This window comes from Primulina eburnea, chromosome 13 (assembly GCF_022965805.1).
Source record: "Primulina eburnea isolate SZY01 chromosome 13, ASM2296580v1, whole genome shotgun sequence".
Classification (NCBI taxonomy): domain Eukaryota; kingdom Viridiplantae; phylum Streptophyta; class Magnoliopsida; order Lamiales; family Gesneriaceae; genus Primulina; species Primulina eburnea.
Window position 1 is genome coordinate 30,053,125 of NC_133113.1, and position 15,920 is coordinate 30,069,044.

General features: G+C 33.6%; 3 protein-coding genes across 5 annotated transcripts; 2 read left to right on the forward strand and 1 right to left on the reverse strand.

The window, feature by feature from the left end:
- Positions 1 to 2,292: 2,292 nt before the first annotated feature.
- On the forward strand, positions 2,293 to 4,625 carry LOC140809599 (cytochrome b561 and DOMON domain-containing protein At3g25290-like). The gene is made up of 3 exons (XM_073167287.1): positions 2,293 to 3,017; positions 3,375 to 3,629; positions 4,138 to 4,625. The coding sequence occupies exons 1-3, from the start codon at positions 2,400 to 2,402 to the stop codon at positions 4,450 to 4,452; spliced, it is 1,188 nt and encodes a 395-aa protein (XP_073023388.1). The 5' UTR covers positions 2,293 to 2,399; the 3' UTR covers positions 4,453 to 4,625.
- A 1,702-nt stretch (positions 4,626 to 6,327) lies between these two features.
- On the forward strand, positions 6,328 to 8,149 carry LOC140810665 (large ribosomal subunit protein eL32z-like). Of its 3 annotated transcripts, none has more exons than XM_073168530.1 (4): positions 6,328 to 6,431; positions 6,950 to 7,044; positions 7,566 to 7,747; positions 7,856 to 8,149. In XM_073168530.1, exons 2-4 carry the CDS (start codon positions 6,955 to 6,957, stop codon positions 7,983 to 7,985), a joined length of 402 nt encoding a protein of 133 aa, XP_073024631.1. In that variant the 5' UTR covers positions 6,328 to 6,431; positions 6,950 to 6,954; the 3' UTR covers positions 7,986 to 8,149. The 3 variants fall into 3 exon arrangements, with proteins under 3 accessions (XP_073024631.1, XP_073024632.1, XP_073024633.1); XM_073168531.1 differs by having other exon boundaries at positions 6,372 to 6,431; positions 6,953 to 7,044; XM_073168532.1 differs by having other exon boundaries at positions 6,390 to 6,487.
- Positions 8,150 to 10,295: 2,146 nt separating this feature from the next.
- On the reverse strand, positions 10,296 to 11,833 carry LOC140809299 (serine/threonine-protein kinase OXI1-like). The gene is made up of 2 exons (XM_073166884.1): positions 11,289 to 11,833; positions 10,296 to 11,216 (listed from the first exon to the last, which is right to left on the reverse strand). The coding sequence occupies exons 1-2, from the start codon at positions 11,693 to 11,695 to the stop codon at positions 10,367 to 10,369; spliced, it is 1,257 nt and encodes a 418-aa protein (XP_073022985.1). The 5' UTR covers positions 11,696 to 11,833; the 3' UTR covers positions 10,296 to 10,366.
- Between the last annotated feature and the right edge of the window lie 4,087 nt (positions 11,834 to 15,920).

Sequence of the window (15,920 nt, forward strand, 5' to 3'; positions counted from 1 at the left end):
TTTTTTACTTGCGCATAATTTATATCTCGTCTCTCGTATTAGTATCATTCGAGTTGTGTGTTCATTTGCTAAACTGTAATTTCCGCTGCATATTGTCGTGGGTGTTACAACACCTACGCACAACACTCACATTCTGACTCACACAACTCTCACCCTCTCCACTCTCCCACTGTAGGAACAGAACTTTCAATTGATATCAGAGCTTCCACTACATTAAAACCAATTGGTATCAGAACAAAAATATTCCTACTTTCGTTCAATGAAAGTTATTATGAAAACCAATTTTCATAAATTCTAAAATAAATAAATGATTTATTAATAACTACATTAAAACATACACACACGAATTATAGTGTACACGTGGTACTATTTAATAAATTAAGAGAATATTATAATAGCTATTTTTAATATGTTTAACGTTGCAAATAATCGAAATATATTTTTTAGTTTTCCAGAAACAAAATCATAAATTATATTTATATAATGTTTTATGTTAATTATTATGATTTTCAATTTCACTCGTTAATAGATATATTTGAAAGTCGTTTTAGTTTGTATAATTAATGTGTAAACGAGTAAAATATGTATTTAAGATTTTATATATTGTTTATTATAAACATTAAAATTATAATCTGTGTATTTTAAACATCTCAGTCCGATTGCAAATAAAGGAAAAAAAATCAGATAAAATGTCCAATTCAGTACTTCCATTTATTTTCACACGACCTCCCATTAATTCCGATATCATGTTAATAAATTTTAAAATTTGTGAAGCAATCTCGCGTCACAATATTCAATAGCTCGGTGGTTTTTTAAAATAAAAAATAAAAAAATAAGCAACTCCCGTAGGTCACGCTCAATTTTTCATCGCCTCGTAATATTTCGAATGAGTCTCATATGAGATCGTCTCACAGATTTTTAATATGTGAGACGGGTCAACTCTACCCATATTCACAATAAAAAGTAATACTTTTAGCATAAAAAGTAATTTTTTTTCGTGGATGACCCAAATAAGAGATCCGTCTCACAAATAAGACCTGTGAGACCGTCTTATACAAATTTTTGTGTAATATTTTATAAATCTAATAGAATATCGTGAAGACTTTCTTTGCTCTATTTTATTTTAGTTTATGCGTGTTTAAGAGTATGATTTGGTTCTAAATGTATATCAACTGTTCATATTTGGCCAATTTTTCATCTCATTTGAGACCGTCTCACGGATCATAATCTGTGAGATGGGTCAACCCTTCCCACATTCAGTATTCACAATAAAAAAAATAATACTCTTAGGGAGTGTTTGGTAGGGTGATCATGTGAGTTTATTTTTTTCATCCACCTTATCCCTCGTTCGGTACGCAGTGATTATTTAACCAAGTCAATACCTCATATGAATGATTATGTTATATTAGATGAGTTAAAAAAATAATACCTCCTCACCCCTTAGGATTATTTATCCAACTCTTAATCCTCCTATTTTTCCAATTCTACCTTTCTCCTATATCCAAACTCACCACCACTTCTCGCCACGACCGCCGCCGACAGCCGCCGAGAACCGGCCGACGCCGGACCACCGACCGTCGCCGTCGACCGATAACTTCCGGTCGGTCGGTCGGCAGCTGTCGACGCCGCTGACTGTTGGCTGCACCGACGTTGCCGGAACATCGCCGCCGCCGCCGCTGGAGTGGAAGAAGAAAAAAAAGAAGAAAGAGCAATTTTGTCCTTTTATCAAAAAATTCAAAATTATCCTACACTTCAAAATCATACCAAACATAACATCATATATTACATTCCTACAACAATCATTTTCTTTATCATTTACTTATTAATCATTAGTTTATTTTATCCTTCAAACCAAACGCAGTCTCGACATAAAAAAATAATACTTACGACCCATGAGACAAGTTAATCATGCTTATATTGACAATAATAAATAATATTTTTGATATAAAACGTATAATTTTCATCCGTGACTCAAATATGATATTTACACGAAGATTGGTACAATTATCTCAACAAAATTTATGTGTTTTTTTTACGCGATGGTACCGTGAAATTTATATGCATAGGCGGTTGGATTTGGCATAAAGACGATGGCTAATCGAATTTTCCGTTCAATTTGGATTCTGAATCTGACGCTAAAAACCAAATAATAAATGCTGTGCACCGCACAAATGTTTCGTTTGAATAAATATCAAAAACGTTTTACAAAAAATCTTGTTCAAACATTTATTTTAATTATTTTTTTTATTATAAAATATTAAAAATCTTTTTATGGACTCAAAACAAACGGACAATAGATTTTGAAATAAAAATTGATCTCACTTTTTTGAAACTGCCCAAGATTTTCTCTCTTCGGCGCAAAGACAACACAGGTGAGGAAGCTCTCTCTCTGTCCGTTAATGGCGTCTTCTTCCTTAACCCTAGCCATCGTGGCTTTGGCAACTTGGGTTTCTCTAATTTATCCCACGCACTCAGCCACGTGCACCTCACAGACCTTCACCAACAACAAGCTCTACGCTTTCTGCAACGACCTTCCCTTTCTCAGCTCCTACATCCATTGGGCCTACGATCCGGCGCCGCGCACCCTTTCCATCGCTTTCATTGCCCCTCCAGACCGGCCCGAAGGGTGGGTCTCATGGGCCATCAACCCTACGGACACCGGAATGGTGGGCTCGCAGGCCCTCGTCGCGTTCAGGGATGCAGATGGTAAGATGACGGTGAAGACTTACAACATCTCATCTTACGTGTTAAGGGAGTCCAAGGTCTGGTACGAGGTGAAGGAGGCGACGGCGGAATTTTCCGGCGGGGTCATGAGGATTTTTGCCACCTTGGTTTTGCCGGAGGGGGCTGCGACGACGGTGAACCAGGTCTGGCAGGTGGGGCCCTCGGTCACCGGTGGGGCGCCGACTAAGCATGCGTTTCAGCCAGCAAATCTGAACTCCAAAACTCGTCTTGATTTGTTGAGAGGAGAGAGCACTATTATCCCGGTCGGCAACTCTAGAACCACGAAGAGGAATGTGAGTTTCTTTCTTTCTATCAGTAAGAGTTATAATATATCAATCAGGAATATCTATAGGCCCCATTTTTTCTATGGATTTTAATACGAGATAATTATTTTTTAAACCCATGGTTGATAGCAGTATGAAAGAAAATACTCAAATTTCCGATAAAATATGTTCCTACTTCATTAGTAAAATATTTTTCTGCGTTCTTAATTCCTCTGTCACCTTCGTTTTCATTGATTGAAGACTCGAGCAAAAACTGTGGGAGCTCAGTTGAGTGGAAATACTTAATAATTGTTTCTTGCCTGATATGTTTTCTGATTTAACAGTTTTTTCTTGGAACGATAGTAATATTTGTTTTAATTAATACAGATTCATGGAATACTGAATGCTGTGAGCTGGGGGATTATGTTTCCCATTGGGATCATAATCGCGAGGTACATGAGGGTGTTTCCATCCGCCGATCCAGCTTGGTTTTATCTTCACATTTCCTGCCAGGTATCGGCCTATGCCATTGGAGTTTCTGGTTGGAGTACAGGGCTTAAGCTCGGAAGTGAATCAAAAGGTGTGAGGTATGCTAATCATGGCAATATCGGGATTGCGCTCTTTGCCTTTGCAACTCTGCAGGTACCACTGTCCGATCAACTTTCTTGAATTCATGTTTGGTTTGTTCGATTGCAATTCGTTTATTCAGATTTCACCCTATCAAAGCAAGGAGGCATGACTTAGATAGAGGGCTGCGGAAAGCACAATCATTTTTAAAATTTGAAATACATAGTTTTAACGTATACTCTGATTTTAAAACCAAGATGCTGACCTTGAATGTATTGTGAAGTGTGTGTTCGTCAATTAACTGTTTCAACTTGCAAATCACAAAAGATTTATGACATGGTGCATATAGATTATTTAGACGTCTGGCTTGCAAACACAATGTTTCCATTTAAACTGTTTTGCTCTGTAGTACCTCTAACTCGCATCATCGGTTTTAGTTCATGTGTTTGGCTTTGCATGTACCTTCTCTCGATTGTCCTCGAGATCTCAAAAAGATCACAAATATATGTTTTGTTATCTGTCTCTCGGAAAGATCACAGATATAAGTTTTGTCATCTGGCTTATATATCGACTTTGTATGTAGATTTTTGCGTTGTTATTGAGACCCAAAAAGGACCACAAATATCGGTTTTACTGGAATATCTACCATCACAGCATTGGATACGCGATTGTCATCCTTGGCATCATCAACGTGTTCAAAGGTTTTGGCATATTAAAACCCGAACCGAAGTGGAGAAATGCATACATCTGCGTGATTGTTGTACTCGGAGGGTTAGCAGTGTTATTGGAAGTAATCACATGGATCGTCGTTCTTAAGAGGAAAAAATCGAGTAAGTCAACCAATCCATACGATGGCTATGGTAATGGAAATGGCAGGCAAGAACATATGGACATATGATGATCAATTGGTGTTGTAAAGTTTCTGATCCTTAAATATTCATCCAGTTTCCTCAACTCCTCTGTGTTGCTTTGCTTACTTCTTTTCGAATCCATGTCCACTGATGTTGTAATTATTTTCGGCACAAGATACATATATTTATTTATAGATGGATGAAATATTTTTTTCCATTATTTACCGTCGTCCATAGGCCAATTAAGTTTCATGATGTGGCCTGCAACTCAAATGCTGCATCTCGCAATAAAATTTACTCACATGCATAAGCGAATCACGCGTATGAAATTAAGCCGTCATTCAAATGGGATTTTCGATATTATACGGATAGATCTATTACATAAGTAAATGAAAATTTGTGCGTTTCAAGAAATTATATGTTTATTAGGATATATTTTGGGAGATGGTATCACAAGATTTTTTTTGCCGTTCGACGGATATGATTCATACTTAAAGTGAAAAATAATATTGTAATATATAAATTAGATCGAGTTAGATGTCTATCTCATAAAATTTTTATGTCACGTGAATTTTGTGATTGGCTAGAATAACATGTTGTGCTTGTGCCTAACTGATTATGTCGCCTGGTCAATCGAGGCCAACCCCAATAATTCATGTTTCCTTTTTTCTTTCACTTTTGATTATGCTCGTAGCTTTTTGCTGCTTTTTTGTGGATTCTCATTCGTACCAAATTATAGTATTTCAGAGTAAGGTGGTTTTCTCAATCTCATAATGTTTGTAGCTTTCGGAGCAAGAAAAAAGAAAAGATTTTCAGGAATATTATTTTCGTATTGTTTTTACCGTATACTTTTATGGGGAAAGACAATCATCAATTATTTGGTGGAAATGTTAAAGAAGAGTTCTTTATCAAACGTTTGGTTGTGATTTTTTGTTTTTGTTTTTTGTTTTTCAAAAAATGATCAATAAAAACTCTCGGTAACTGTTCGAGCCATATTTGTCGTGTGTGATCCGCTGTATAACATGGATTTACATCACTACTGTGTTGAAAAGACAACATTTGGTGCTGTACATTTTTTGCACGATATGATCACGTGATCATAATATGAACATCACACCATATGAGATAAATTTAAAAAAATTATTAAATTAAACGAGATGATCATGTGTGATCATCTCGTGTAAAAAGTACACATCACTTGGTGTCGTGTTTTCAACATAGTAGAGGATCCAAATCACTATAACACATAATCTTGATGAAGTAATAACGGATGATACAGTAGAATTCAAAGAAAGTACAACTTATTATTACTTTGAATTTGGATCAGTCAATTTATTAGATACAAAATTATAATATTACCTCTTATATTTTGAATAATTTATTTTTAAAAAATTATCATCTTATCTTAAATCATACTCAACTATTTTAATAAACACAATATTATTTATCTAAACGAACACAACTAGGAAGGAATGGATCACAGAAATTGACGACTCACTCGGGCTTTAATTAGAAGCACAAATTTACTAAAGCCAGCTCTTGGTCTTTGAAGCTTTCTTTCGGATGTCGAAACTAATTTATTTTATTTTATTCGAGATTTTTGTGGTGGATCCTATTATTATTAATTAATTGTCGAGAAATCAGCGACGACGTGAAATTTGTCGCCATTTGCATGTGATGACCGATGGACGCGTGACCAAATGGCCTTACGCATCGTAAAGGTGACGTCATTACTCCATCACTCAATCGTCAGCCTGGGCTACGAATAGCATGCCTTCTATTTTTTTTTTATGAGAACTAATTATTATTATTATTATATCATGGGCCGAGATGTGGGTTTCATCTTTATGGTTTGGGCTAAGATGTGAAGAATTCGAACATCTCTCGTGGTTTTATGGGCTGGCTGAATATTTTAGCCCAATAGTTAAAATTTTATAATGAAAAGATCCATCCAGTATAAAACCTTCAAACCCTATATTGCCTTCTTCATACCTTGCAGGAGTCCCAGCCGCTGCGTTTCCACCAGGTTCGAATCGAAGCCTTCCTTTCGTTATACGAATTATTCTAATCGGTAGATAACAAGTACGCATTTGAACTTCTTCATTTATTTTTACTGTAATTATCTAGCCTGATTCTGTTCTTTGTCGATTTGTTCGCTTTCCGTTCTTGGAAGTGAAATCTTTTCGTTTGTAATCACGAGGGACTATGACGAGTTAAGTGTTTACACTTTGGTAGCTGGTTTTGTTCATTTGTATGGTGGAGGAAAAATTTCATTTGTATTTTTGTGAAAATGAATTCCCCGTGTCTGTTTTACATAAACTAAATTTATGCAAGCGGCTTATTTTTGGATATGGATTGATTTTATTCAAACTCAAGATGCGGTTTAGCATCTTTCTACTTGGAAATGCATTTTTTACGGACAATTTGTTAGTGTTGTGTCTTGTGTTATCTTGTGCCAGTATGTTCATTCCGATAATTTACGAGAATTGTGGAATAGGGTTCTATGTTCAGATTTGTGGTTTAAAACTAAATGTTATCTTTTAGAAGACATGGCTGTCCCGTTGCTGAGCAAGAAGATTATTAAGAAGCGTGTCAAGAAGTTCAAGAGGCACCAGAGCGACCGATTTGTGTCGGTGAAGGTCATTTTTTGCTCTGATCCGCTCATACTGTTTTACTTATTGTCTCAATATAATGAATCTATACTTGAATCTCTTATGAAAATTTGAGGTTAATATGCAATTAGAATTTGCGAACGTCTATTGTAGCTTTACTTGTGGCCACTTACTTTGATGTGTTGTGGCAATACTGGTTAGTTGACTGATGAAAAGGTTTAGTGACTTTTTTCATGTTTTGAAACTGCCTGATTTCTCATTTCATAACGCCTACTCCATTTTTACCATCAAATGTCTTTGTTTTTCTCAATCTGTGTTTACTTGTGCCAAGCATCTGGGGTGCTGTGGCTGAATTCTCCTACTCCAGATTCTAGAAGAAATTTTTTTCTAAATCAATCATGTTTGTTGACATTGACATTCGATAGTTTTTTCAATTATGTTTTAGGGTCACTCGAATTTTTGATTTGTTAATCCATATTTTAGAGTTTTCATCTTCGAAGTTTTCTGTATTTATCTTGTTCTGAATTATGATTTTTGTTTGGTGACAGACAAACTGGCGCAGGCCCAAGGGTATCGATTCCCGTGTAAGAAGAAAGTTTAAAGGATGCACCCTGATGCCAAATATTGGTTATGGCTCAGACAAGAAGACTCGCCACTATCTTCCAAATGGATTTAAGAAGTTTCTTGTGCACAATGTCAAAGAACTGGAAGTTCTGATGATGCACAACAGGTTTGTAATATTTCACAGGCCTTTGTACTTCCTTTTTCGCTGAACCATCTTCATTACTTGATCCAAATTTTGTGCTTATCGACTCTTTACTCAATTTTGTTTTATCAGGACATATTGTGCTGAGATAGCTCACAATATTTCTACAAAGAAAAGAAAGGAAATCGTGGAACGGGCGGCTCAGTTGGACATTGTTGTGACCAACAAATTGGCTAGGTTGCGCAGCCAGGAGGATGAATAAGCAATCAGTATTGTTTAACATCTTTTTTATGCTGTCATTACCAAGTAGCAATCAACAGATAGAGTTGCAATTTTCATTGGGAAATTTTGTTTGGAATTAATAGTTCTGCATTCTCATATATGACATTCTTATCTCGTCTAGACTCGCGATGATATTTTCTCTTACATTTTGTCGTGCTACATTTACTTTGTTTTTACCTCATTAGCTAGTTTCTATTTTTGATGGGTTTAACATGGTTTCACCATCTGAACGTCACCAATCACCCTAGCACTTCAAGTGTTCTGACCCAAATATGTGCATTACCAACGAAGTTTCGTTTCTAGATTCTTGAACCCCCTAATCTTCAGCTCCATGAAAAATTGAAATTTCAATCAAACCCGTAGGTAGCACTTAGCAGCAGGTATTTCCAAAGGGTTTAGCTGAATTTGTTTGGTTTTTCATGTTACCCCTCGTGTTGGTGAACATCAATAATCTTGATGGTTTCTACTTTCTGAGACAAGGATTCTTGCCTAACCCCTTCCGTCGCAATCAGTTTTCTTGGAGAAAGGTGACGGTTTTAAGTAGTAAATGGAATAAATATACTTTTTCTTCATGTTATCCTGTTAAAATTCTTAAATTTGTTAGTATTTTTAACGATACATATTTTACATTCCAACATATGTATGTATTTTTTTAGTTAACATTCCAAAAGTTTTGGATGCTATTCAAAACATAATTCGAAGAGAGAATTATTTCGAAGCTAATAAGATTTACATTGTTTAATGTTGTATGGATTTGAAATTTGTGGATTTCGATTAAAGTTTTATCGAAGTTAACGAAATAATAGTTTAAATTTTAAATTGATATTTTATTTATGCAAATATAATTGATTTCAAATTATTATTATATAAATATCTAACGAGGAGATATGAAATTTTATGATTTTACATTTCAAAAAAAAAAATTAAAATATGTTTAAAATTCATTTATTCCAATGCAAGAAGAAATATCAATTGTTGTAACAATTTCTTAGCCATAAACGAAAAAACATTTATTGAACGAAATAAATATAAAATTGCGGTCGAGTTTATATTTGATATTGTAGTTTTTCTCAAAACGTACGGTAAAAAAATCTTGATGAACAAAGCATGTCCACTCATGAGATGAATTCTAAAGTTGAATTAAAGAGACACGGAGAAAATAAGAGTTTATATAATATTTGGTTGAGGGAGTTGGGAAAACTGGAAATGATAAATACCAAAATTCTAATTAACTAGATCAATGTTGATGATATCAAAATGAGATAATAAATTTGACGAGATTAATAACAGAACTATTTCCAAATTTGAGCCAAACTCCAGACGAAAGAATAATGAGCAGTATTATCCTTTTGCATCAAATGGTATAAGAAAAAGGCAAAAACTTGTGTGAGACAGTCTTACGGGTCGTATTTGTGAAACGGATCTCTTATTTGGGTCACCCATGAAAAAGTATTACTTTTTATGCGAAGAGTATTACTTTTTATTGTGAATATGGGTAGGGTTGATCCGTCTCACATATTATGGTCTCACATGAGACTCACTCAAAAAAGATAGCATTATGGTTTATAAGTCTCGATTTGCATCCCATCTTTAGGGGGGAAACAAAAACAGCAACAGAAAACTTTCAAGTTAACCCAAAGGCATACATAGTAATTAATATGTTCGAAACGAAAAAAGACACGTGATTGAAGATATCGTAGTTAATAAGTAAACTGATGTGAATGATGAGTAGGTCTCTTATGAGACAGTCTCATGAATCTTTATCTGTAAGACGAATCAACCCTACCCAATTTAACATAAAAAATAACATTCTTAACATAAAAAGTAATAATCTTTCATGGATGACTCAAATAAGATATATGTCTCATAAAATACGATCAATGAGATCGTCTCACACCAGTTTTTGCCGTGAATTATACTTAAATATACAAAGAAATGTAGTTTTTATTTATGGAGTGATTGAAGAGAAATAATTTAGTGTATTCTATATAATTAACAAGAGCACTATAATGTAGGAACCTATATATTAATTGATAAGTGGTCCTCTGATGTGAAATACATGTGCTTGGGTTGCAAGAGTTTTGATACTCTAACCGCAAGATTTGGTAAAAACGTTTTTATAGGTCAATTAATTTAAAATTTTAATCAATGAGTTGTCATAATTTCTAAATTGATGAAAAGTGGTTAGACTCTAACCTCATCCTACTTAAATGTGATGCTAACCATTACCATTTCTTGATTAACTTATTTTATATTAGAGTTGTGAGTTTGATACGAGATCTCGAGTTCGTGAATATATAAAAATGATTGAATCACTTATTTTTATGTATGCTAATAATAAGTTAACCCTTTTTGTAAAAATTAAAAAACAAGAAAATTGTCATGTTGGATTTGGATGGGATGATTATTGACCCACATATCTCTGTTCTGATTTTCTTCATCGGATTTTTGGTCTTTCTCCTTTGATGCAAACACTCTTTGGACGTAGGACTCCACGTCAAGTTTCTCATGTCCTGCACTGCTGCCGTCTATCTCCGTTGATTCAGGTATAAACGGCGGTCTGGGCATATCAACGATGGAGTCCCAATCGACGGCCTTGAAGAAATCATGGCCCTTGATTTCGCCAACGGAGATCCTCTTCCTCGGGTCTTTCTCTAGCAGTTTTCCAATCAAGTCTCTTAACGGAGTCAATCCCCCCGTTAAGTCCGGTTGCTTGGTTATAATTCGGTAAAATGTTTCCTTCCGATTAACTCCTCGAAACGGCGTGGTACCGTAGAGCATCTCGTAGAGCACGACACCTAAGCACCACCAGTCGACGGAGAAATCGTGGCCGTCGCCACGTATGATCTCCGGTGCCACGTACTCCTCCGTGCCGACGAACGAATTGGATTTCTCCGTCGAATCGGATTCGGAGCTGGTTGAGTTAGCTCCGAGGGTGGCGGAATGTTTCGGGGAGATTTCGGGATCGCGGCGGTTAAAGGGAAGACAGAATATTTTTTTCTTCCTGGACGGCTTAATATGGGGCTCTGGTTTGGTGATTATTGGACTGGTTTGTGCAGACTTTGATGGGAGTTTTGTGGAGAGATCGAAATCCACGAGCATTAGATGTCCGTTTTGCTGAATCATCACGTTTTCTGGTTTCAAATCTCTGTAAACAATGCCTAGTCCATGGAGATACTCCAATCCCAACACCAACTCTGCCGCGTAAAACCTGAGAATCGAACAAACGAACAATCGTTGGAAAATGCTGAAATGAAGCTGGGAAATAGAAGTGATCAGTTACCTGATGATATCATCGGAGAACATTCTTTCAGTTTGCTTTTTCCTTAAATAATTTAGATTACGGCCGGGACAGTAATCAACGGCATATCCGACGATCTTATCAGTTACCAAAACGCCATGAAGCTTGGGCAAGAGTGGATGATTGAAAGAGCCTAACACATCTCTCTCAAACCAAATTCTTCTGTATTCATCGCCACGACCACTGCTACTTCCGGCGGTGGTTTTGTCATGCTTCTTTTTCTCAATGGAAGATCTGGAGATTGCTTTGAGGGCAAGCAATTTCCCGTCCCCTGGTGTTTGAACGAGGAAAACCACACCTTTGGCACCGCGGCCGAGGGCAGAAATAATATTCAGACTCTTTAAATTCAGAGAGAATATCGTCCCGTCGTGGTGATCGCCGCCGTGCATGGCGGAGTAAGCTGGCGGAAATAAGGATCCTTTGCACACAGAAATATTAATGCGGCGAAGAAAGTAGAGGTATGATTTTTTAGTAGTTGTGCTCTACGATGTAACCATTAAATTTATAGCGAGCGGTCGTCAGCCTTTTAATTTCACACCCAAAATATATTTTATTATATCATTATTCAAATGAAAAAAAATAATAGTAATTTTCAAAAAAAGAAGATGACAAAGTCTAAACTTTATATTTGATTTGGCTTTCTGATAATTTTCATGGAAAAAATATTCAAACTGATGTGTTTATGAAAAAGAGCATGTATCTTTTACAACGGTCTATGGATTCATATTCATGAGATGGATATATCCTATTCGAGTATGTCTCATGTGAGACCGTCTCACGGATCACAATCTGTGAGACGGGTCAACCCTACCCATATTCATAATAAAAAGTAATACTCTTAGTATAAAAAGTAATATTTTTTCATGGATTATCCAAATAAAGATCCGTCTCTCAAAATACGACCCGTGAGACCGTCTCACACAAGTTTTTGCCATCCTATTCATATATGCAGTGAACAGTAATATTTAACATAAAAATAATATATTTTACTCATATACACACAATATATTTTTGACAAAAAATAGTAATAAATTTCATTCAAATTAACATATATTTTATAATATATTTTTTATAAATAACCAAAAATAATAATAATTTAAACATAAGCAATGATTTCACAAAGTTGACATTGAGAGTGTCAGAGAATTTTTGTGTCAGAAAAAATCTGATAAAAATTTATTTATTTATGTGAACTCACCGTAACATTTGTTTTAACCTGACATTAAAGATTAAATTCCTTTTGTCCATTCATAATTTATTGCCAACCGAGTGGATGATTAAAAAAAATTAGTTTTTTTTCATTATAATTTTTAAAATTATTAAAATAGCTTCAATACTAATTAATTATAGTGAACAAATTCGTAATTGTAAACAATTTCACATCACGCGACAAGAAAAATGAGATGTTTTTGAGGACGTCAATTTAAATATTTGAAACATAATTTGACTTAATATTAAAATGTCAAAGCCTTAATAAATTTATTATTTTTCAAAACTGAATAGATTTGATTTTGGGGTACCTTCTAGAAATCCTCGTAAAATTGACTGTTATATAAAAACATATATATTTTTTTATTTTTGGCTTCGTGTGGAGATTAATGCCATGCCGTAATTGCAGATCCTGAACTACGTGTCAATTTCTAAATACATGGAGATTTTTTTCTTTAAAAAATGTTTATATCGACAGAACAATATAATTGAATTTTTTTATATATTTATTAACGTGATTCAATCGTGTTTATAAAATTATATGAATTTAGTTTGTTTGTTTCCTAATAAAGTGTATAGATTTGTTTCCTAATATATATAGATACATATATTAGAGTAAGTTTTTTGTGAGACGGTTTCACAAATCTTTATCTGTGAGACGAGTTAACCTACCGATATTCATAATAAATATATAAGAGTCAATCTAATTAAATATTATTTTATAATTAGATATTTAATTTGAGATTTCATCTCAAATAAGGTCATGTATGTAATTATATGAATCTTGTTTATATGAATCTCGTTCGCGTGCTTTAGGGCAAAGCTTGGCATCATACATAGTTTGCGTCTTGCGATTCTTCCCAAGTTGCAAGCATGTGGTGACGAATGCTTGAATACATTTCCAAGCCTTAGCTAAGCCTATCTTTCACTTTCAACACTAGGAAAGCTGCTTTTGATTTTTATACGAACTGTAATTCTCGAGTTTCGTGTATAGTATGTAAGCTTGTGTTTAATATTATTATCATAAAAACTTTGGTGAAACGATTATGTGTCAATTTTGTGATTCAAATATATCTATTAAAAAATATTATTTTTTATGTCGAAAATATTACATTCGTTGTAAATATCAGTGTTCTAAAAAGTCTGCTTAAGCTCAACTTAAGAGCGCTTAAGCTTGAAACTCGAAAAAAACGCCCCGCTTAGAAGAAAAGCAGAAAAAACGATGAAACTGTAACTTGATCGAATTAAGCGTTAATTAAATCTGATTAAACACAATTAATCGCATCTATTTATTTTTAATTTTTTTAAGATATGTCTTTTATTTTAAAATAATAAATTAGGTTTATAATTTAGATGTTTATTTTTTAATTTTAATTATGAGTAAGAATGTATGATAATGATTTGACAAATATTTAACATTTTTTAATGTAGTTTAGTTGCAAAAACAAATAAAGATTTAATTTTTAGATTTTTATGCTTTTATAAATATGATAATTAATTCATCAGACTTAAATCTATCATATTTATGTATTATTTTATCTATTTATTGGTTTGAAATAATTACAATTACACTAAGATAAAAAACGCTTCTTCACATTTAAGCATGAAAAGTTTGGAGCTCGACATCTACGCTTCGGGGCACTTCACGCTCTTTAGAAACTTGGTAAATATGGTCAGAGATGACATGTCTCACAAATTAACCGTCTCACAAGAGACACACTTATTATTATTATTATTATTATTATTATTATTATTATTATTATTATTATTATTAAATTCGCTCGGATATAATCATAACTCATTAATAAAATTTTGAGTTAAAATAAAATTTTGATGATAATACAAGTTACAAGTTATATGACTTTTTTAAAAGGGATATAAGTTATATGATTTGAACTTATGACCTATTACTTAAATAATCGAAAATCAAGTGATTTGCACTTATAACCTATTACTTTAATATCGAAAAGCACGTAATTTGCCACTTCATTATTTAATTAATCAGAATAAATATTGATGTTATTGAAATTATTCCAAAAGGAAAGTCACTAGGGAAATTCGTGATATTTAGTCATCTACATATTATGAGGAAGCATGTCGTAAGAATTTCTCGTGGACCTATATCTATGAGATCGATCGATCAATCTGACTCATATCTATCATTAAAATAATATGTTTGAAATAAAAAAATAATATTTTTTTTATTGAAAATTCGTTTCACAAAATTGACTCACGTCTTACGACGATTACACAAGAATTTTTGTGATATAATTTTTAATATATTAAATTACTATCATTAACTTATAGTTGACTAATACCCTGCTAGGATAACAAGGCATCTAAGTTAGATGTCACGACGCACGAGTTTAATGTTGACAAACGCTTAAACACATTTCTAATGCTATGCTAAATCTATCTTTTCACTTCAATTTTTTCCTCATAGCAGCTTTTAAAAATTAAATTTAAAAGGTCGTTCTATAAGAGGGGATTTTTTTTATTATTATATAGAAATGATGTGTGCGGATATTGAGTCGTTAACTGACTGAATGCATCTATTTCATCCGTCGTTTGACTTGAGTTATACAAAAGATTATAGTAAAAGTCATTTATAGTATCTTTGTTACTATACATCATTCATCATCTTATCTCACGAACCAAACTGTGACTATAATTATTGTCTTTGATTATGTTGAAGAAATGCATCAATAAACAATAACTTATAACAAATGTTACACATAAAATAGTGAAAATTTCACAGCCACAATTAAGTTAATTCGTCAGACACAACTTTTTGTAGATTTTTAAGTTTAAATGTATATTTTTAAAATCAAATTATTTGATTGAAGTATTCCATTAGGACTTAGAAGTAACGATTTAAAATAATTCGAACAAAAGAGTGTACGCAATGCCTCGTTTAGTTTCCTAAACAATTTAAGATTGAGAAATTTTTTTAAAAAAAAATTAAGAATACAAAAAATTTAAATTACTCAATAATTGAGAGAAAAAAAAATATTTAAGCTCTAAGGTGGAGTGATGGGGCTAAACTCCAGAATTGAAACAGAATTGGACTTCCAAAAGTGAAAGCCATTGATTTAGCCCCACTTGAAAGCTCGTAACCAACTTGCCAAGTTTTCACATTCAATGATCATACATGTACAATATGATAAATGCATCTCTTAATTTGCAGAAAAAGATAATTTACTCACTCAGATCCAACTTTAATTTTTTACCAAATATTGTCTTTAACAAGTCTTTGATTTGATTTGATTCGGTTCGGTTCAGCGATGCTGGAGTTGTATGAGCCTGCAAAAAATACGATAAATTAGAGGAAGTTTGGTTTGTTTTTCGATGCAGTACATCCGATGCTTTAGTCAGTTAATGTTTATGAGATGTGAAAAACAAAAT